The sequence below is a fragment of the Pan troglodytes genome, chromosome 9 (genome assembly GCF_028858775.2).
Source record: "Pan troglodytes isolate AG18354 chromosome 9, NHGRI_mPanTro3-v2.0_pri, whole genome shotgun sequence".
NCBI classification, from domain to species: Eukaryota; Metazoa; Chordata; class Mammalia; order Primates; family Hominidae; genus Pan; species Pan troglodytes.
In genome coordinates, this window is record NC_072407.2 from 70,939,185 (window position 1) to 70,961,725 (window position 22,541).

The 22,541-nt window shown below is 50.3% G+C and overlaps 1 protein-coding gene and 1 non-coding gene across 3 annotated transcripts in view; one reads left to right on the plus strand and one right to left on the minus strand.

Moving 5' to 3' along the window:
• Positions 1–5,134: 5,134 nt before the first annotated feature.
• Positions 5,135–12,270, minus strand: MRPL21 (mitochondrial ribosomal protein L21). Its single transcript, XR_010147582.1, has 4 exons — positions 12,246–12,270; positions 9,051–9,121; positions 6,420–6,505; positions 5,135–5,171 (listed from the first exon to the last, which is right to left on the minus strand). It is a non-coding gene; the product is annotated as a mitochondrial ribosomal protein L21 (transcript).
• Positions 11,902–22,541, plus strand: part of IGHMBP2 (immunoglobulin mu DNA binding protein 2) — a 39,036-nt gene continuing 28,396 nt past the window's right edge. For both annotated transcript variants that reach the window (XM_054662474.2, XM_508608.9), the window contains exons 1-5: positions 11,902–12,588; positions 14,626–14,795; positions 16,696–16,888; positions 17,086–17,183; positions 19,972–20,135. In XM_054662474.2, coding sequence (XP_054518449.2) covers positions 12,272–12,588; positions 14,626–14,795; positions 16,696–16,888; positions 17,086–17,183; positions 19,972–20,135 — 942 coding nt within the window. In that variant the 5' untranslated portion in view covers positions 11,902–12,271. The remainder of the gene's footprint in view (positions 12,589–14,625; positions 14,796–16,695; positions 16,889–17,085; positions 17,184–19,971; positions 20,136–22,541) is intronic.

Here is a 22,541-nt window from a genome sequence, read left to right on the forward strand (position 1 = left end):
CAACGTCCCCTGCTGCACATGGCCGTGTTTATCTCCAGGTGTGCACTGACTGTCTCGCTAGCTTGTTCGTTCACTCTGTTGGCAGGTGCAGAGGCTGGGACACCAGACGCCTCGTGGCCAAGAGTGCCCTGCGCTGGCACCTCACCTCTCCTCCCACACTGTCTATGCTGTGACTTCCGGAGTGCGTGGGAGGATGGCCCCACCTGAGTGACCTTGAGGCTACCTGGAAGTGTCAGAAGGTACACGAGAGGCTCCCCTACCCAGATGACTCTAAGGTGACAGCCAATACCAGTATTCTGGGTATATTTAACTATGCCCACTGTTGGTGGTTTAGGCCGGCAACTGCAGTTATAGCAAGAGCTGTGAGGGACAGAATTCTGCAGCCGCTCAGCTGTGTGGCCCATGCCCCGTGGGTGCCATCCCTCAGGATGCCCACTGTGGGGGATGTCCTCAGTGCAGACCTGCTAGGACAGCCCTACACCTGCTCGCGGATTCACTGCTGCTTTGGGGACAGTGCTAGGCATCATGGGTTGGAACAAAGTGGGGTCACGCGTGGAGGGTGGAGGAGAAGGGGAGCGAGGTGGGTTCACGTGCAGAGGGTGGAGGAGAAGGGGAGCGAGGTGGGTTCACGTGTGGAGGGTGGAGGAGAAGGGGAGCGAGGTGGGTTCACGTGTGGAGGGTGGAGGAGAAGGGGAGCTAGGTGGGTTCACATGTGGAGGGTGGAGGAGAAGGGGAGCGAGGTGGGTTCACGTGTGGAGGGTGGAGGAGAAGGGGAGCGAGGTGGGTTCACGTGTGGAGGGTGGAGGAGAAGGGGAGCGAGGTGGGTTCACGCGTGGAGGGTGGAGGAGAAGGGGAGCGAGGTGGGTTCACGCGTGGAGGGTGGAGGAGAAGGGGAGCGAGGTGGGTTCACGCACGGAGGGTGGAGGAGAAGGGGAACGAGGTGGGGTCACGCGTGGAGGGTGGAGGAGAAGTGGAGCGAGGTGGGGTCACGCGTGGAGGGTGGAGGAGAAGTGGAGCGAGGTGGGGTCACGCGTGGAGGGTGGAGGAGAAGGGGAGCGAGGTGTGGTCACACGCAGAGGGTGGAGCAGAAGGGGAGCGAGGTGGGGTCACGCGTGGAGGGTGGAGGAGAAGGGGAGCGAGGTGGGGTCACACGCAGAGGGTGGAGGAGAAGGGGAGCGAGGTGGGGTCACGCGTGGAGCGTGGAGGAGAAGGGGAGCGAGGCTGGACCCTCTGGGTGCTCCCTCTAGGATGAGGGTGGCAAGTGGGCAGTGGCAGCCAGGTTGAGACCTGCCTGGGCTTCCTGTCCCGAGACCCACGTGCCCCACACCCTCCGTCTACATGCGCCTGGGCAACCAGCACCGTGCAACAGGGCCCAGCGGTACTTTCTCTAACTTACTTCTTTTCTTCTTGAAGTTTTTCCTTTTCCTGAATCTCATAATGATTCTTGGCCATGATTCTGTCTTTTCAATGACTGTGGCTTCTACTCGAACAAGATCCTTTCTAGAAGGAAGAAAAATCAACAATAATGTACCTTTTGGATTATTTTTCAAATGCCTTAGGTGAGAATTTCTAAAATGAAGTTATACTTTCTCTTTTGTTGATTATAAAAGTAATACGCCCTCAATGGAAACATTTTGAAAACCACGAAAAAGGACCACAAAGAACAGTTCCAGGGAGTCTGAACAAATCTTCAGAGGACCACACTGTCATGAAACAGCAAGAGACCAATAATTTGGTCTGGATGTTCTCATGGGCCCTAAATGTCCACTATTATTAAGTATAAATGTTGTGTTTGGTGTCAACAAAGAATATGAATGCAACTCCCCACCTGGCCTAATTGCACTGTGACCACTGTCTGCATGTCCAGCCCTGGAGCCCCAGACAAAGCCCAGCACTTCACAGCCATTACCCGAGGAGTGGCTTGCCAAGCAGCGTGAAGTTGTCTGCCCCAACCAGCAGGACCTGAAAAAATTCAACAGGTGTGTTTCATCAGTGGCTCATTACGATGAGTAAGAACAGTCGCTAATAACAGGTAGTGATGTGAACACCACACAAAATGAGAAAGACTGAAAACATTGTGACATGAATTTCATCTGCTGTTTAATGATCTCTTTAATATCTACAACCGGGGCTGTGAGCTGACAAGTGGCAGCACTGCACAGCCGTGGGGCTGCCTAAGGGAAACGCTCCAACCCTCAGAGGAGACGCACAATTTGATTATTAGATACCATGGATATGCATCCAGATAGCTGCTGTAATCCTCATACCAACGGTGACTTCAAAAACCCTTTCTATCTCCGGCCAGGCGCGGTGGCTCATGCCTGTAATCCCAGCACTTTGGGAGGCCGAGGTGGGTGGATCACAAGGTCAGGAGATGGAGACCATCCTGGCTAACACAGTGAAATTAGTCTCTACTAAAAAAATACAAAAAATTAGCTGGGCGTGGCGGCATGCACCTGTAGTCCCAGCTACTCAGGAGGCTGAGATTGCACCACTGCACTCCAGCCTGGGCGAAAGAGCGAGACTCTGTCTCAAAGAAAACAAATAAACAAAAAAAACAAAACCCTTTCCATCAAAGCATAACATAGAGAGAAAAAGCACAAATCATACCATCGTGTCTCTTAGCGCAGTTTACAGTTCTACTAATATTGCAATGATTGAGGCTCTCCTGTATTCTTTTAACGACTGCAAAATTCTCAAGAGCCAGGCAACCATTCTCAATGCCGGGAAATCACAACACCAAGTGTGGCTGCAGATGAAGACATCTTTGCTTCCAAATGCAACAGTGTTCTTTCTTCTTTTTGTGACCCAGAGTCTCGCTCTGTCGCCCGGGCTGGAGTGCAGTGGCGTGATCTTGGCTTGCTGCAACCTCTGCCTCCCAGGTTTAAGTGATTCTCCTGCCTCAGCCCCCTGAGTAGCTGGGACTACAAGCGCCCGCCACAAACCCCGGCTAATTTTTTTTGGTATTTTTATTAGAGATGGGGTTTCACCATGTTGGCTAGGCTGGTCTCAAACTGACCTCAGGTGATCTGCCCGCCTCGGCTTCCCAAAGTGCTGGGATTACAGGCGTGAGCCACCACGCACGGCCTACAGTGTTTTTATTAGATGTTGGAGATCATCTTAAATTTTACTGATAAGAAAAAATCCAATCATACTCAACTTAAATGTCTAGAGACAAAGTATATCATATAACAAACTCAGCGGACACGCATATTAGATAGTGACAAATAATAAAATAAGTATTTTTAGAGTTTGTTTCAGCATGACATGTGCACTCCCACTGGGTTTCCTGTTATAAAAAACAATCTGCTTAGGAGGGGCTTTCTAGAATTTTTTGTTAATGTGAAATGTTTCAAATATGCAAACGTCTGCCTTCAGAGGAGGAGCTTTAATTCATAAAGAAAACCATGTAACTTATATTGATAATTAAGCATCCCAGAAAAATTACCTGTTGCAGAGGTAATTATAATTTTATAAAAAGAGTGGGCAGGCCGGGCGTGGTGGCTCACGCCTGTAATCCCAACACTGTGGGAGGCCGAGGCGGGCAGACTGCCTGAGGTTGGGAGTTCAAGACCAGCCTGACCAACATGGAGAAACCCCATCTCTACTAAAAATACAAAATTAGCCAGGCATGGTGGTGCATGCCTGTAATCCCAGCTACTCAGGAGGCTGAGGCAGGAGAATCACTTGAACCCGGAAGGCAGAGGTTGCAGTGAGCCGAGATTGTGCCACTGTACTCCAGCCTGGACAACAAGAGCAAAACTCTTTCTCAAACAAACAAACAAACAAACAGAGTAGGCAAAAATCAAATAGACGCCCCCAGCAAATAGAATCATAGCTGAAGGCTAGAAATGCCTAGCTAAATAAACAGACTGGCCAGGCACGTTGGCTCATGCCTATAATCCCAGCGCTTTGGGAGGCCGAGGCAGGTGGATCACCTGAGGTCAGGAGTTCGAGACCAGCCTGACCAATATGGTGAAACCCCATCTCAACTAAAAATATAAAAATTAGCAGGGCGTGGTGGCATGCACCTGTAATCCTAGCTACTCGGGAGGCTGAGGCAGGAGAATCACTTGAACCCAGGAGGTGGGGGTTGCAGTGAGCCAAGACTGCGCCATTGCACTCCAGCCTAGGTGACAGAGCGAGACTGAGTCTGAAAAATAATAATAAACAGACAAACCATGCAGTTTTTTTTGAGACAGGGTCTCGCTGCGTTGCCCAGGCTCGAGTGCAGTGGCCAATCACGGCTCACTGCAGCCTCAACTTCCCAGGCTCAAATGATCCTTCTACTTCAGCCCCACAAATAGCTGGGACTACATGTGTGTGCCACCATGCCCACCTAATTGTTTGGAATTTTAGTAGAGATGAGGTCTCTGAGGTCTCGCCATGTTGCCCAGGCTAGTCTTGAACTCCTGAGTTCAAGCAATCCCCCACCTTGGCCTCCCAACGTGGTGGGTCACCAGTGTGAGCCACCATGCCTGGCCTAGACCATGCAGTTTTGAATGGTCGGTGAGGTAAATTAGCCTGTCAACCAGTGTTTACTATTGAAAAACAGCAGCAGCTGTCAAAGCTAATGACAGAGTACTGTCTTAGCAGAAACTTAACAGTTTTTTCCTCATAGACAGGGGCTAGAAAGTGCACTACATCCTTAGCCGGGATTTTTATTATCTTTGCAATCAAGCATTTTTCTATGGGAATATATTAATAAGACTGGAACACAATAAAGACATGTTTCTGCCCTCAGCACTGTTTTATGTGCTGTCTCCCTTCCTCCAGGGAGCAGACCTGCTGGGCCAGGCACCGCCCTCAGAGCAGTGGAAGCCTGCCCTGCCCTTGGACCCCAGCCCCGCCGTGGGCGCCCCCCAAAGTCCCTTCTGAGCCTCAGCTTTGTTGGCCTCCACCTGAGACGGGGTCGGCGAGGGTCCCTCCTCCGTGTGAGCTGGGGCGTGGGGATTACATACTTGGTGGCTGAGTCCCTGAATATCCAGAGAAGCTCGGTGGTCTCACCTTCTCCAGTCGAATTCTCTCTCCACACGCAAGGTCTAGTTCATTTCCAATTAAGATCAGGTCTTCAGAGGTCACCTTCCACTGGCGGCTGGCAAAGTGCACCACGGCAAAGAGCCTGCCATACTGCCCCGTGGCGATCAGCTCATTCACCTTCTTCACGATCTCTGCAGGGGAAGGCGGGTGGGTGGGCAGTCACCCTCACCTGCTCCCCCACGCGCTGCAGTGTGATGTGCAGCTCCTGGTGGTGGGGCCCTAGGGTGGACCTGACAGCCAGCACCCCTTGTGAGCACCTCACTGCTGGCGGCCCAGCCCCTGCTCCACCCCCTGCAGGCACAAGGGCAGGCACAGGGTCAGTCTGCTGCTTCAGGAGCACCAGCACTGTGGCACATGGGGCTTTCACAGAAGGAAGCTCCCCAAGACTGCAGAGAACGCCCAAACCGCCTCATGCAACTCCCTTGCCTAAGCACTCGGCACGCCTGGCTAGGTTTCTACAACTCTAGGGTGGGCGAAACCCTCCACCTGGTTCATTCTCATGAGAATGAGGAGCCAGCAGACCAGAAGTGTGCAAATCCCAGGAAGCGAAAGGAGAGGACTTTGCAATGAGGAGCCCCCTGTATCCCAACCCCATATCCCACCCCCGGCGCAGGACGCGTTCCCCCTGCATGCCTGTGCCCAGAGGGGCTCCGTGCTCAGTTCCTGTTATCTCTGCTCTGACCCAGGTCACAGTCCCCTCTCTTCTGCACCGTTTACTCTGAACAAGCATTTAATGGGCACCGATCCCCCGGCCTGACCGAGGGCGAGACACACAGAAGGGATGACCCAGTGCCTGCCCTGGAAACACTGTCAACACCAGAAGCACCAGCACCGAGGGTGAAACTCTTGGCGGACTTGTTTCACTCGCATGGAATCTCAAACGGTATTTAACATATAAGAGGATTCCACTCGAGGATCTTGATTTCCAGTGTTCTGGAAAGCGAGGATCATGGCAAGAGTGGCTAATGATCCTGTCCCTTCTGACACGGGCTCCAGGTCGACATGAGTCCTGATACCTCTGCATGTTTCTCCAACAGCCCGGGTGGCACCGGCTTCCAGTAATTGTGCTTAACTGTGCTAACTGGGGAGAGCTGTCGCTGCACCCACCAACAGCAGCAGACGAGATGGAGCAGGGGCCCCCTGCCCTCAATTATGCCACCTGCCTGCAGTGTGGCAGGTGTTCAAGGAGTAGTTAATGAAAAACATCTGAAATTCTGGTGTTAACTGGTGAAAATGGACATGAGTGCTGGCACTGTGCTGTGTCTGGGAGCATCTGGAAACATGAAGCCTCGTTCTGTGGCCTGGTGACAACCTCTGTGGCTGACTGGAGCAGGGTCTAGGTGGTGCCCTCTAGCTTCTCTCTCCCAGGGAGGTCTTACCTGCATGGTGTCTGGTCTCCTCAACTGGGTCTGGCAGAACAACTTCTGGCCAAGGTGGTGAACTCAGGGATGTTTTAGGAACATATCTGTAAAACACATTTCGTAGACAAATGTCACAAGCACCTGAAAAGGCAGCTCAAATCCTCTAAGAAATGGCCACACACAAATGTTAGGAAGGGATCCCCGGCAACAAAAGGCTCGCTCTTTCGGACAGGCCCCGCCCCTCTGGGGTAACCCCGAGGACAGGCTCCCTGTATCCTTTTAGAGCCACAGGGAACAATGGCTCATCATTCAATAATCAAAGCAGGAACTCTCACTGTTCTGCAAAAGAGCCCTCACTTGGGTACTTCTCAGTGCTGGAAGGGTGCCCATCCAAGAAGGCTGGGCTTGTGGTGTCTTGGGGCACATTTATCTTGGAGGCACAGGCTGCCTCTACTTTCCCCACAACCCGGGACACAGGGCCAGCAGCTCTCCCGCCTCCCTTGGCATCCAGTGGCCCTGGAATGGCAGCTCCAATGACCCTTCACCACATCCTGCTCAAACAGGACCATGACGTTCCCTGCTCCACCTCCACCTCCTCCCAGGTAGGTGCCTGCTCTTCCTTCACACCCAGGTGAGTGCCAGGCAGAACTGGCTCGGAACCCCAGACAATTCTGTGTCCTGGTGTCTACAACTGAGCAAATGGGAAAACAAGCACCCGCCTGAAAGGGCTGTGTTAGGTATTAGATGGCTACTGTTCACAGCCGGTCCCAGCACGGCCAGTGAGGGTCGGTGTTAGGAGTGCTCAGTCTCAGCAGCTATAGCACTGCGGTCCCCAGCCACTTCCTCTCCCCACCCTCAGGATGCCAAGCTTGGTGCGGGCAATGCCTTTTTTTTTTGAGACGGAGTCTCGCTCTGTCACCCAGGCTAGAGTGCGGTGGCATGATCTCAGCTCACTGCAACCTCTGCCTCCAGGGTTCCAGCGATTCTCCTGCCTCAGTCACCTTAGTAGCTGGGATTACAGGCACATGCCACCACATCTGGCTAATTTTTGTATTTTTAGTAGAGATGGGGTTTCGCCACATTGGCCAGGCTGGTCTCGAACTCCTGGCCTCAAGTGATCCGCCCACCGGGCCTCAAGTGATCCGCCCACCTCGGCCTCCCAAAGTTCTGGGATTACAGGCATGAGCCACCGTGCCCAGCCCAAGATCTTCTTCATTTCCTAACTCTCCCCTGCCTGCTCAGCCTCAGGTCGGTGGAGGGGAGAGGAACGGAGGAAAGAAAGAGGGGGGGCCTAGATTCAAAAGGAGGTGGGGTCTTTCTTTCTGTAGTCTACAAAGAGGAAGGGTAGGTAGATCCCAAACCGAATTATTCAGAACCGTTTTTAAGCTTTTATTGCTGCTGCCACTGCAAAGTAAAATTTCAGTCTTTCTACTCCAGGGTTGCATTAGGAGGAAGAAAACGACTTGCTCCATATGCAAAATGCACCGGCCTCCACACCAAAGACCAGGCCCACCCGTCCTGTTGGCTGGCGCGCAGGAGGGGCTCCACACGAATCTGGGAGAGGAATGAATGCTTTCCCAGTGGGGTAGGGCTTGGAGCTCCTAGAGACATGAACTCCGTGATCTGTGGTTGGTCAATGACCTTGAGAGACAAGGAGGACAAGGAAGGTGCTGCTCTCTACAAAACGTCTTTGACCTGTTTGATGTCTAGTCTCCCCATACGGGTCCAGCAGTGCCCAGTGTGAGAAGAACACGCTGGCAGGAAGGTGCTAACCTCTCACACAGGACACAGGGGTAGTAGGCACAACCTACCCACATGCTCACTTACAACTTCTTCCTATGCTCAGAATGTTTTGCCGCTTCTTTGAGAAGCAAGAAAGACTCCCACATCTCCCCACTGCAGAGGATCCCTGGAGTCCCAGCAGCAGTTCCAGCAGCCAATGTTTTGTGAGTGCTGACTGTATGCCAGGCACTGTTCTAAGCACTTTAAATGTATACATTTACTTAATCCTCTCCAACACCCATGCAGATAGAAATGAACACTACTTCCATCTTGCAGAAGCCTGGCGTCCCAGGCTGTGAGGGGCAGCCAGAACTGCACCCCGGGGGGGTCCCTACAGTAACTGCTATCCCTGCACTGCTCCTGTGTCTCCCACCAGTGAGTGGAACTTTGTCGAATGTTTTCTGCAGTTTATGATACCTAAAAATGTTTTCTCAAGTATAAAATTTTAACACTGAATGTGCTTTTTCAAATAATGAGTTTCTCTTAGAGACTCTGATACAAACTTCCTCATCAGAAATCTTGAGTTAAGACTTCAAGCTCCTCCATAATAAAAGAGAGCAAACACATACGGAATTTCTCTTTGGTCTCTTGCAGTTACGTCTTCTTTTAAGGGTCTCAGAAAAATACCGTCAAAAAAGTTAAAGTTGAAAGTGGTGGTGCATGCCTGTAATCCCAGCTACTCAGGAGGCTGAGGCGGGAGGACCACTTTAGGCCAGGAGTTCAAAACCAGTCTGGGAAACATAGTGAAACTCTGTCTCTTAAAAACAAAAGAGGAAATTTAAATATTATTGAGAACCAAAAGGTAGGAAGTTTTGACTTTAGAAAGATGGTTCTACAAATGAAAGGAAAAGAGGCACCAAAACCCACATTTTGATATTACCCTGGTAGATATGAGGTGCTCTGTGAATTGAACCTTCGAGAAGCAGACCAAAGGGAGGCTGAGGGAAGAAGAGAAACACAGATCATTACCATTAATACTACAAATGCAAACTGCCCTTTATGATGCTAAATGCACAGCTGCTGCTCCTGGTACATGGTATGAACCACTGCATGACAGCCTGCCCACAGAAACACCTAGGTGAGCAAAACTACAAGAACGTCACTTACAGCTACTGGTTATATGTGTTGAGATCAGTTAGCCACATCATCTACAAGCGCCTGAGACCAGAACCACCCGTCCACTAACTCATGCCTTGACTAAGTGCCTGGTAGGTTCAGACTCCGATCTGTGCCCAAGTGTGGGAGCAGCCTCCAAGATGGCCCTGCTGGGCCCCGCCTCCTGCTATTCTTACCCCTGTTAGCCCCCTGGGAGTGGCCTGTGTGTCCAACAGCTAGTGACAGACATGCTAGCACGTGGCTTCTGGGATGAGGTGATAACCAACTGGGACTTCCATCTTGGATGCCTGTGCTCACCCTTTCTGATCTCTGGCCTTAGGGCTGCCCTGCTGTGAGCAGCCCTACCTAGAGGTCCACATGGCGGAGAACTAGGCCTATCGCCAACACCCATGGGAACGACCTTGCAGGCAGATTCTCCAGCCGCTGGCGCAGTGGAGTCTTGAGATAACTACAGCCCCTGCAGACTTGCTTGCTGCAAGCTAATACCCTGAGCCAGAACCAGCCACTTAAGCTGCTTCTGTGTTCCTGGCTCTCAGAACTGGTGTGAGTTAATAAATGTTTTAAGCTGCTAAGTTTTGGGGTAATTTCTGATGTAACCGTAGATAACGCATACACCAGGAATACACCATGAAACAAAGACATTCAATCTACTGAGAAGACAGGGGATCAAAATAAGTGCTTAGGTGTAAAAAGCAGAGAACAGTTTCTCAATAACCACTTTTAAAGAAACTCAGCTATAATTTACATACCATAAAAACCACCTTTTTAAAGTTCACCCATTAGCACCAGCTCCCCATTTGCATCTCCTCGGCTGCTTTCTCCTCTCCTCTCCCATTTGGGCATCCGGGGCTCAACCCTTGGCCTTGACCTCCTCTCTGCCCATGGCCATTCCTCTGGTGACTGCATCCAGTCCGATGGATTTAAACACCCCCAATGTGCTGGTGACTCCCAAGTTTACACCTCCAGCCAGGGCTTCTCTCCTGGTTTTGCATACCCACCTATCTATCTGCCTTAGCCACTCATGTCTGACGAGCACCTCACACCTCCAGAGGCTCCTCATTTCTTCCCATGCCTGCTTCTCCCACACTCCTCCCTCTCACATGAGGGCAACTTCATCCTCCCAGTTGCTCAGGCCCCAAACCTCCATCAGTTTTGACTCTTCTCTCGCACACTACTCAGTCAACCCATTGGCAAATCCATCCCACTATTAAAAACTTAGCAGGCTTCTGTACCTAATTTGCTTCTAGCTTTGTTTTTGGGTCCACAGGGAACAAACAGTCTCCTTCCTCTCCCGCAGGATTTCCTTTAGGTAGTCCTAGAGACTGTGACTGTGTACTTCCATCACGTCTCCTTTGCTCACTCTTCAAGGCCCCAGCTGCTCACTGTTTTGGTCACCTTGTCTCTACTCGCTTCACTGTGTGTCTTTCTCTCCTAACGCGTGAGTCTGTACTTGAACATAGCATTGGAGGGGCGGTTTCATGTAGGTAGGTAGAATGGAGTAAGTAAGTCCCACTGCTTTTGTAAAAACTTTCCTGCCTACTTAAACCTAAGTTTTATTATGGAAAATGTCAAGCATACAAAAGTAAAGAGAACAGAATAGTGAACTCTCTCTCAATTATCCCTTTCCAGGTTCAACAGTTACCAACTCATGGCCAATTTTGGCATCTACATTGCCTCTGGCCCAACTCTGTGATTATTATTAATTTCTTAATAGACTTTATTTTTTAGCGCAGTTTTAGTTTCACACCAAAATTGAGTGGAAGGTACAGAGAGTTCCCATATGTCCCCTGTCCATGTGCCCACAGCTTCCTATCAACATCCCTCACCAGAGTGGTACAATCTTTACAATTGATGAACCTACATTGACACATCATTGTTATCCAAAGTCCATAGTCTACATTAGGGGTTCACCCTTGGTAGTGTACATTCTATGGATTTGGACAAACTTATAATGACATGTATCTACCATTATATCATACAGAATAGTTTCACTGCCCTAAAAATCCTCTGAGCTCCACCTATTTATCCTTTTCTCCCCCAATCCTCTTACCCCCCCATCTAACTTTTTACTGTCTCCTTAGATTTGCCTTTTCCAGAATGTCATAGTGGGAAACATACAAGATGTCCCCTTTTCAGGTTGGCTTCTTTTACTTAGTAACATGTATGTAAGTTTCCTCCATGTCTCTTCATGACTCATTTCTTTTTATTGCTGAATAATATTCTACTGTATGGATGTCCTACAGTTTATGTAACCATTCATCTCCTGAAGGACATCTGGGTTGCTTCCAAGTTTTGGGAATTATGGTACTATTCTTTTAATATCGTCCAATATAGAGTTAGATCCAGTTTTCCATTTTTGGGGGTCATGGTGAGACATGAGACCCAGGTTTAAAACATACATAAACACTCATGCACACAAATACACACTCCAACCATTTTCAGGCAGAGATTTATAGAGTTTTTAACGAACATAACCTTTTTGGAGCCTCGTATCAGCCCAGCGCCTTAAATACGGCTGTTTCTTTTGCAGAATAAGTTCAGATTAGGCGAGGATATCCATCACCATTTTTCAGACCAGCTCGCAGCCTGGGGGCAGTGGTTCAAGCACAGGCTTTGGAGCCGAAATGACTGCGCCTGAAGTACTCTTCTTCCACTTCCCCGCTGTGTGACCCTGGGCACGTTACCTAGCTCCTCTGAGCCTCACTCTTCTCCCCCATAACATAGGGCCTATACCAAAGTTCAAGGGCTATTGTCAGTATTCAGGCTACTAACTGAAGGAATCAAAATCTGAACCTGGGTTCCCCCGACTCCAAAACCCGTGCTATATTCACCACAAATGCGATCAACACACAAGGCACCAGGTCGGACCCAGGCACATACGTAGCGAGACCGCAGGGAGCAGCGCTCGCTCTGCGTCCTCCCTTCCTCCCATATCCCAGGTCTCACCAGCTCCGGGCCCCGAAGGTCTCAGGATGCTGTGGCTGCACGCGGACGCCAGCCGCCCTAAGGTGACCGTCAGGGAAGATGCTGCCATGGCCGCCGCCATCTTCCCGCAGCCTCGGCCGGAAACGGAAACGACGCGAACCGCGTACGTAACGCACGGGCCCGGCGGGGAACACCGGTCCCGCTGTAACACCGGCCCGGCGCAGAAGCGGGACGTCGGCTGTTCGCGGCCCAGGCCGGCGGCGGCGATGGCCTCGGCGATGGCCTCGGCAGCTGTGGAGAGCTTCGTGACCAAGCAACTGGACCTGCTGGAGCTCGAGAGAGACGCGGAGGTGGAGGAGCGCAGGTACGGGAGGCCGCCGGCGCCGCTCCCTCGCGGTCGGTCCCGCCGTGTCCCGGGCAGAGTCTCCGAGGGGCTCGGCCTCATAGTCTGGGGCGGGAATTTCGTCTCCGACCCTTCGAGTCAGGGGCAGGGATCGTCCGTCCCCTGCCTGGCCACCTCCCGAGTTGTCAGTCTCATCACTTCCTGGGCAGCGCGTTCCGTTTGGGGACCCTTAAGAAGCACTTTGATTTCCCGACCCGAGACCCCCGCTAAGCTTACACTCCTGGGCCCTGGCCCCGACCCCAGTTCCACCCGCAGCGAGTTAGCAGCCCTTTCCCTTATTCATTCACTAAACATGGTTTGCGCCCATTCTCAGTCAGGCCCCGGCAGCATGAGTCAGGTGCACTGGCTGCCCCCGATCCGGCCAACGGCGGGCTGGGCATGAGCAGAGAGTCCCTTCCCCTCCAGCGCGTCCAGGGCCGGCTGCGTGCGTGTCGCGGGGAAAGAGCCTGGAGGAGGAAGACCCTTCCCTGGGGAGGGTCATGGTGGCTTCAAGGAGGGAGTGGTGCCTGAAGGAAAATTGGAGTTAAGCTGGTGGGTGCGGGGTAGGGTGGGGAGCTGTCCTGAGAGGTGTGGGGAGCCATGTACATGAGAGCCGGGCTTGTTTCCGAATGGGACTATTTACTTGTCCAAAACAATCAGAGCTAACACTTACGTACTTTCCATGCGTTAATTCTTTTACACCTCATCCCATGCCAACCCTACAGTGTAAGTTTCTTTTTTTTTCTTTTTCTTTCTTTTATTTTTTTTAGACAGAGTCTCTCTCTGTCGCCCAGGCTGGAGTGCAGTGGCACGATCTCGGCTCACTGCAGCTTCCATCTCCCGGGTTCAAGCGATTCTCCTGCCTCAGCCTCCTGAGTAGCTGGGACTACAGGCGCGCCACCACGTCCTGCTAATTTTTTGTATTTTTAGTAGAGACGGGGTTTCACCATGTTGGCCAGGATGGTCTCGATCTCCTGACCTCGTGGTCTGCCCGCCTTGGCCTCCCAAAGTGTTGGGATTACAGGCGTGAGCCACCGTGCCCGGCCGCAGTGTAGGTTTCTGTTACTGTCATTTTGTGTCTAAGGAGATGGAGACAGAGAAGGGTTAAGTAACTTGCCCCGGGGTGACACACTGTAGCCCGATTTGCTGTCAGGCAGTCTGCTTCCAGAGTTTGCAGTCAGCCATATGTGGGTAGGATTTGTCTGAGATGCTTTTGATCATGGCAATGGAGAGCTTTTGCAGTTATGTTGAGTTTCTTAGAATCCCAGCTGTTTCATTTATGGCTGTGTGACTTTGCAGGTTCTGTCTCTGAGCCTTACTTACTTCATCTGTAAAACTGGGATGATTCCCACCTCACAGGCTTGCTCTGAGAATGAAACGATCCCCTGTCAGTCAGGTGCTCAGCACGGTGCCAAGGACAGAGTCAGCCCCCATGGCAGTGGCTCTTTCTGAGGATGCTGAGCAGACTGGCAGAGCGAGCCTGGGAAGGGCCTGGCTAAAGAGCTAGTCTTCTGTTCTGTGTGTGAAGGGTGGGCCATCAGCGGGGTTAAGCAGGTGAGGGAGGCGAATAGATTTGCATTTTAGGAGGATTTCTTGGGTCTCCTGCTTTTGATTGGACGTGGAGAGGCCAGAGGTAAGGTAGTTGAGAGGCTCTGTTTAGTCCAGGTGAGCAGTGATGTGGATTTGAACCGGGGCTGTGGCAGCCAGGATGAGAGGCAGAGAAGTCCAGGTAGAAATGGGAGGGGCCTGATAGGACTTAGTGACAGATGGGAGGAGAGAGGGGAATGCTGATTGAAAGATCTGTCTCAGGTAACTGAGAGAAGGGTTGTGGCATTAACTGCCCTAGGGGGATGTAGGAGGAGCGGGATTGGGAGTGGAGCCAATTCGGAGTTCCATTGGGACATATTTAGTGCCTGTGAGTAGATCTTTATCTATGTTTCTTTCTCTTTTACTTTTCCTGGGTGGGTGGAAGTAGAAACTGGTAAAAATCCTGAAGCATCAATACCGGGTGTCTTCCAGGTCCTGGCAGGAGAACATCTCTCTGAAAGAGCTCCAGAGCCGAGGCGTGTGTTTGCTGAAGCTGCAGGTATCCAGCCAACGCACTGGGCTGTACGGACGGCTGCTGGTCACCTTTGAGCCCAGGCGATGCGGGTCCGCGGCAGCTCTTCCCAGTAACAGCTTTACTTCTGGTGTGTGCGTATTGACCTAGACAGACATTGAAATTTACTGGCATTCAGACCGTGACTTGTACCCTCGTAAAGACTGGATTACAATGACCAGTTGGAGAATAAAGCGTTGCAATGAAGAGCTCTTAATCAGAAGTCCAACAATTAATGTGGGTTTTAGTTGTCTAGATCAGCATTGTCCAAAATGGTAGCCATTAGCCATGCGTGGTCATCAAATGTTTGAAGTGTGGCTTGTAATTGCCGCAGATACAGAATACACACCAAATTTGGAAGATTATGTTAAAAAAACAATTGGGAATATCTTGAGTAATTTTTCTGAATACTGATTACATGTTGAAATAATATTTTTCATATATTGGGTTAAATAAAAAATATCTTATTAAAATAATTTACCCATTTCTTTTCTTTCTTTCTTTTTTTTTTTTTGAGACAGAGTTTCGCTCTTATTGCCCAGTCTGGAGTGCAGTGTCGTGATCTCGGCTCACTGCAACCTCCGCCTCCGGGGTTCAAGTGATTCTCCTGCCTCAGCCTCCCGAGTAGCTGGGATTAGAGGCATGTGCCATCATGCCTGGCTAATTTTGTATTTTTAGTAGAGATGGGGTTTCTCCATGTTGGTCAGGCTGTTCTCGAACTCCCAACCTCAGGTGATCCGCCTGCTTTGGCCTCCCAAAGTGCTGGGATTACAGGTGTGAGCCAGTGCACCCAGCCTCTTTTAAATTTCTTAATATGGCTACTAGAAAACTTAAAACTACACGTGACTGGGTGCCTGTAATCCTAGCACTTTGGGAGGCCGAGGTGGGTGGCTCATTTGATCTCAGGAGTTCGAGACCAGCCTGGGCAACGTGGCAAAACCCCATCTCTGCAAAAAAATAGAAAAATTAGCCAGATGTGGTGGTGTGTGCCTGTAGTTCCTGCTACTTGATGGGCTGAGGCAGGAGGATCGCTTGAACCTGGGAGGTTGAGGCTGCAGTGAGCTGAAATCACGCCACTGCACTCTAGCTTGGGGGCAAAGTGAGACCCTGTCTCAAAACAAACAAAAACAAAAGAAAAACTACACGTGACTCTCTTTAGGTTTCTATGTAATGGGCAGCCTTGGTCCAGCTGGTAAACATGCAGGATGTGTACTTCTGTATTCCCAACCCTTTCTTGTGCCAAGCATGCTTTGGCTAAACTTGTGCCAGCCTGGTTGGAAAGGACGGGCAGTTAGAAGAAGCTTCTTAACCACACGCCTGGGACGCTTGTGTTAGACAACCACAGCCTTGGAAGCCTGGAGGAAGCAGCGTTGCCAGGGCTGTACTTTTTACTGTGGAAGTGTCTCTGCCTTGTTTTGGTGGTGACGGAGTTTTAAATTTCATATTTTGATTTCGTAGACTTTAGCCCAACAATTACTGGAATACTGGCTGGATTTGGAGAAGATGAGATGAGAGAGGAGAGGGCCAGGAGGGGAACCTGTAGGTTGGAGTCAGACCTGAGCAGAGTTTGAGATTTTTTTTTTTCTGAGATGGAGTCTCACTCTGTCGCTCAGGCCGGAGTGCAGTGGTGCAATCTTGGCTCACTGCAGCCTCAGCCTCCCGAGTAGCTGGGACCACAGGCGCCCGCCACCACGCCCGGCTAATTTTTTGTATTTTTAGTAGAGATGGGCTTTCACTGTGTTAGCCAGGATGGTCTCAATCTCCTGACCTCGTGATCTGCCCACCTCTGCCTCCCAAAGTACTGGGATTACAGGCGTGAGCCACTGTGCCCGGCCTAACTTTCTTTCTTTTTTTTTTTTTAACTGTTACTGATTGCATTTACTAAAGAAAGTAACAAAGATAAAATATTTGGAGTATAGTGGATTTTATTACAGAAAATGATATTGAAGCTTTCCCCAGTGTCTTGCATCACTGAGTCTTTGTTTTTGCAGGTGATATCGTGGGCCTGTACGATGCTGCTAATGAGGGCAGTCAGCTGGCCACCGGGATCCTGACCCGGGTCACCCAGAAGTCGGTCACGGTGGCCTTTGATGAGTCCCACGATTTCCAGTTGAGCTTGGACCGAGAGAATTCCTACAGACTGTTAAAACTTGCCAATGATGTCACTTACAGGCGACTGAAAAAGTAAGTGGATGGGACTGGAAATCCTAAGTACCGTCTTCCTTCAACACAGCTAACCCATTCCTACCATGTCTGTCGCACAAAAGAGAGCAACAAGTCATGGTGTGGGTGTGGCCCTCATGGGAGTTGGTGGCAGCATTTGGGCAGAGGCTCGGGCACTAAATTGCAGGTGTTCTAATTTTAGTTTTCTCCCTTGGCAGAGCCCTGATTGCTCTGAAGAAGTATCATTCTGGCCCAGCCTCCTCACTCATAGAAGTGCTCTTTGGCAGATCTGCTCCCAGTCCTGCCAGTGAAATACGTAAGAACTTCTGAGTTTTCTTTTTTGGTTGAAATCACTACTGAAAGTATAGAGAACAGTGTGACCTTGGGCCATTTTAATAAGAGTTTGAGAAAGTATGACTAGAAGAAATCTCCCTGAACATCTTTGTAGGAATGTCTCGGAGGGCCTTGCATGAACTGGACTGTCCTCCTTGTACTCAGTCCTAATGAACTGGCTCGTTCCATTGAGGTTTTTTTTTTTGAGACAGAGTCTTGCTCTGTTGCCCAGGCTAGAGTGCAGTGGCGCAATCTCAGCTCATTGCAACCTCCGCCTCCCGGGTTCAAGTGATTCTTCTGCCTCAACCTCCCAAGTAGCTGGGACTACAGGCATGCACCACCACGCCTGGCTAATTTCTGTACTTTTAGTAGAGACGAGGTTTCACCATATTGACCAGGCTGGTCTCGAACTCCTGACCTCATGATCCACCCGTCTTGGCCTCCCAAAGTGCTGGGATTACAGGCGTGAGCCACCGCGCGCCTGGCCCCATTGAGTTTTTAGTTAAAAAAAATTTTTTTTGGCGGGGGGGGGCGGGTGGAGTCTCGCTCTGTCACCCAGACTGGAGTATAGTGGCATGATCTTGGCTCACTGCAACCTCCGCCTCCTGGGCTCAAGTGATTCTCATGCCTCAGCCTCCTGAATAGCTGGGATTACAGGCACAGGCCACCACACCTGGCTAATTTTTGTATTTTTAGTGGAGACAGGGTTTTGCCATCTTGGCCAGGCTGTTCTCAAACTCCTGATCTCAAGTGATCTACTCACCTCAGCCTCCCAAAGTGTTGGGATTACAGGCATGAGCTACCGTGCCTAGCCTCCATTGAGTTTTAAAATAATGTTCTTTTTAGTGTATATAAATCTTTTATTTTGAAATGTAATGATATTTCTTTTAGCTTAGTACTTTGTGAAAATAGAGGAAAGCTGATCAGACTTTATGCTTGATAGCAATTTTAGGTTGGAAAAATCTTTTTTTTTTTTTTGAGACGGAGACTTGCTGTGTCACCCAGAGTGGGGTGCAGTGGTGCGACCTCGGCTCACTGCAACCTCCGCCTCCTGGGTTCAAGCAACTCTCCTGCCTCAGCCTCCCAAGTAGTTGGGATTACAGGTGCCCGCCACCATGCCCGGCTAATTTTTGTATTTTTTAGTAGAGACAACATGGTTTCACCATGTTGGTCAGGCCGGTCTTGAACTCCTGACCTCAGGTGATCTACCTGCCTCGGCCTCCCAAAGTGCTGGGATTACAGGCGTGAGCCACCGTGCCCGGTCTGTGCACTTTTTATGTCCTTTGCTGTTCTTGGAGAACGTCATTTTTGGGAGGAGTTTGTTGTCTCATCCAGTCACTGCCCATGATTTAACAGTCCTGTGAGTATTGGACTTGGCCCATTTGTAAAGCGGTGGCTTTGGCCAAGCCTCATGCAAGGGTTACCCCACAGCTATTTTCTATCATACTGTGCTAGGCAAGCCAGTGTTGTGTTAGCTTCAAACACACAGGACGACTTTGTAGCACTCTTTCAGCATGCAGTCCCTTAAGATGTGTTATTTTTAAATACTCATTTTCTTTCTGCATTTTCCTTTGGAAATTCTAAATGCAGTCACATTTCAGTAATGCTTTATTTCTATGAAATATTTACTGAAGGGCTCCTATGCGTCACAGACTGAATTAGAAATGTATTTACTGTGTCTTAGGGACTCTGGAATGCCTTGGCTAGAGCACGGGAACGTGGGGTTCAATGGCCTGTTACTAGCTGCACACCCTGCCGTCTTCCATGTTGGCTTCAGTCTCACAAGTCAGGGTCAGCAAACACCCTTTGCTTATGAGCTGCTCCTTATCCGATAGGCGTCTCTGTGTAGTGGGCACCATGTAGCGAATGCCATGGCTGCAGGGCTGAGCACAGCACCACCTGCTCTCAAGAGCACAGCATAAGAAGCAGGTCTTGGCCAGGCGCGGTGGCTCACCCCTTTAGTCCCAGCACTTTGGGAGGCTGAGGCCGGCAGATCATGAGGTCAGGAGATCAAGACCATCCTGGCCAACACGGTGAATCCCCGTCTCTACTAACAACACAAAAAATTAGCTGGGCGTGGTGGCACTCACCTGTAGTCCCAGCTACTCTGGAGGCTGAGGCAGGAGAATCGCTTGAACCCAGGAGGCGGATGTTGCAGTGAGCTGAGATCATGCCATTGCACTCCAGTCTGGGTGACAAGCAAGACTCCATCTCAAAAAAAAAAAAAAAAAGAAGCAGGTCTTTAGTCTTGGTCGTGGAAGATTCAAAATAGAAACACAATCCTAGAATTTGTTAATCATTGTTTTTGTCATTTGTCTTTATCATTTTATGGGCACTTTAAAGAGGGACAATATGTTAGAAAGGAATATGCTCTAGGAAACATTTCCTTCATTCCTGTTACTCTAGAGCAGGGGTTTTTCCCGTAAAGGGATGGATTGTGAATGTTTTGACTCTGTGGGCCATATCATACGTACCGTCTACAGTAGGCAGCTGTAGACGGTATGTAAATGAATGGGCGTGGCTGTGCTCCAGTGAAACTCACCAAAACCGGCAGCTGACTGGATGTGGCCCACAGTTTGCCGATTCCTGTTCAAGGAGAAACCTTGTGAAAATAAAGCAGACTTAATTTTGTGTTGATTGGGTTGCCCCTGGGGAGGTCCGGCGTGTTCCTGACAGGCATCACTCATCCCCCGGGGCACACACTCTCTGAGGAGGAACACCCACAGAGCTCCCCAGAGCACCTGAGTCTCACGCTGCTGCTTCTTCCACAGACCCGCTGACATTCTTCAACACCTGCCTGGACACCTCCCAGAAAGAAGCGGTTTCATTTGCGCTGTCTCAGAAAGAACTTGCCATCATCCATGGACCTCCTGGCACTGGGAAAACCACGACTGTGGTTGAGATAATTCTTCAAGCTGTGAAACAAGGCTTAAAGGTGGGCAGTGCACGCCACCTCCCTGTCAGAGCCCGTCCGCTCCTGGTCTGTTATGTTCAGTGGGTGCTCAGCGACCTTCCAGCCTCAGTTCTGGTGGGATGGGTCAGGAACATTACTGAGCATTTATTGATTGAGCCTTGGACTGCCCCTGTTTGATTTCCAGCATCCCCGTGAGTCTTGGGGAGCACGCGCAGGACCCGTAGCCTGGGTTGTTGAGGAAGGCTCCTGTAGCCCTCTGAGGCGTGGCAGCCTTCGTGTCGGCCAGGCCCTGGGTCAGGGTTTATTTGCTCACCACGCTTGCTGTGCTCGTGCTCCTCCATGTGCACCCCCGTGCAGGGGCCTGGAGTTGGCCTGGGCCCAGTCTGTGCCCATCAGGAACTCAGCGTCTGGTTGAGGTGTTAACAGCTAATCAGATAGTCTGGTTAATGGATACGATGCACATGTCCAGTGCATAGATGAATGATTTTCTGAGATGTGGAATATAACATTGTACATTATTATTCACTTACATTTTAAATTTTTTTTATTTCTATTTTTTTGAGATGGAGCCTCACTCTGTCACCCAGGCTAGAGTCTGGAGTGCAGGGGCGGGATCTTGGCTCCCTGCAACCTCCGCCTCCCGGGTTTAAGTGATTCTCCTACCTCAGCCTCCCGAATAGCTGGGACTATAGGCATGCGCCACCATGCCTGGCTAATTTTTGTATTTTTAGTAGAGATGGAGTTTCACCACATTGGCCAGTCTGGTCTCACTCCTGACCTCAGTTGATCTGCCTGCCTCAGCCTCCCAAAGTGCTACGATTACAGGCATGAGCCACTGTGCCCGGCCCAGTTACATTTTTAATGGCTGAAAAAGGATCTTTTATCATGATCTGCATCAGCTTGAGTCGTTGTGGATCTTGGCACATGGAGAGTTTTTTTTTTTTAATTTATTTATTTATTTTTAATTATACTTTAAGTTCAAGAGCTTTTTGAAAAACCTTTCTGGTTTATAAAAATGTTGGATAATGATGAGAATTGGAATAATGGCCAGTTTTGTAGGTTGATGTTTACTGGGTGCTGCCTACCACCAGGCATCGTTCTGAGCACCCATTTAATCCTCACTGAAACCCTGTGCCAAGGCAGGTGGTTAGTGGCCCCAGTTTGTAGACGAGGAAGCCGGGTGCGGTGGCTCACACCTGTATTCTCAGTACTTTGGGAGGCTGAGGCGAGTGGGTCACCTGAGGTCAGGAGTTCGAGACCAGCCTGGCTAACATGGTGAAACCCCGTCTCTACTAAAAATGCAAAACAATTAGCCGGGTGTGGTGGCACACACCTGTAATCCCAGCTACTTGGGAGGCTGAGGCAGGAGAATTGCTTGAACCTGGGAGGTGGAGGTTGCAGTGAACTGAGATCGCACCATTGCACTCCAGCCTGGGCAATAAGAGCAAAACTCCATCTCCAGAAAAAAAAAACAAAAAAAACAAAAAAAAAAAACGAGGAAACTGAGAAACAAGGTCAAGTGCCCAGCACTCAGAGTGGCAGAGCCAGCAATGGAACTCAGGCAGAGCGCAGGGAAGCCTGTCACTTGCTTAAAAGATCACGTCCAGCGGTTTTCCAATGTGTGAGTGTCTTTGCACATGTTTGAAAACTGGTAAGAAAAGATGACTTATTGGAAGGGAGCAGATTGGTGGTTTTAATTGGGTGCCGACTATTCACTAAAAGTGAGCCAAGACACACCTGTGTGCACGCTTTGGTGGAGATATGCCTTGGGACATGCCAGTGGGGTTGGAGGCGATGCCGGGCGTAGAGAGTGGGTGGCTGAGCCTCCTTCCTGAGCTGCTGTTTGTTTTGAGCTTAAGGGCCTGTAGAGACTCTGCCTCCTCTGCTGGTTGCCACCTCCTCTTTTTTTTTTCCTCAGAGATGGGGTCTCACTATGTTGTCCAGGGTGGTCTTGAACTCCTGACCTCGCACCTTGGCCTCCCAAAGTGCTGGGATTACAGGCATGAGCCACCGTACCTGGCCAGCATCTCACTTTTAATAGTGGAGCTGTGGCTGGGTGCGGCGGCTCATGTCTGTTATCCTAGCACTTTGGGAGGCCAAGAGGGGAGGATCACTTGAACCCAGGAGTTTGAGGTCAGTCTGGGCAACATAGCAAGACCCAGTCTCTACAAAAAATAGAAGAAATTAGCTGGGTATGGTGATGCATGCCTGCAGTCTCAGCTACTTGGGAGGCTGAGCCAGGAAGATAGCTTGAGCCCAGGAAGTCACGAAACACAAGGAGTGTGGTCTAGGTCTTGCTGCTTGCCACACAGAAAACCAGTTACTGAGGACAAGTATTGCCAAGGAAGAGGCTTTATAATCAGATGGTGCAGCCGAGGAGATGAGAGCTCATCCTCAAACCCATCTCCCTGACTAAAACTAGGGGTT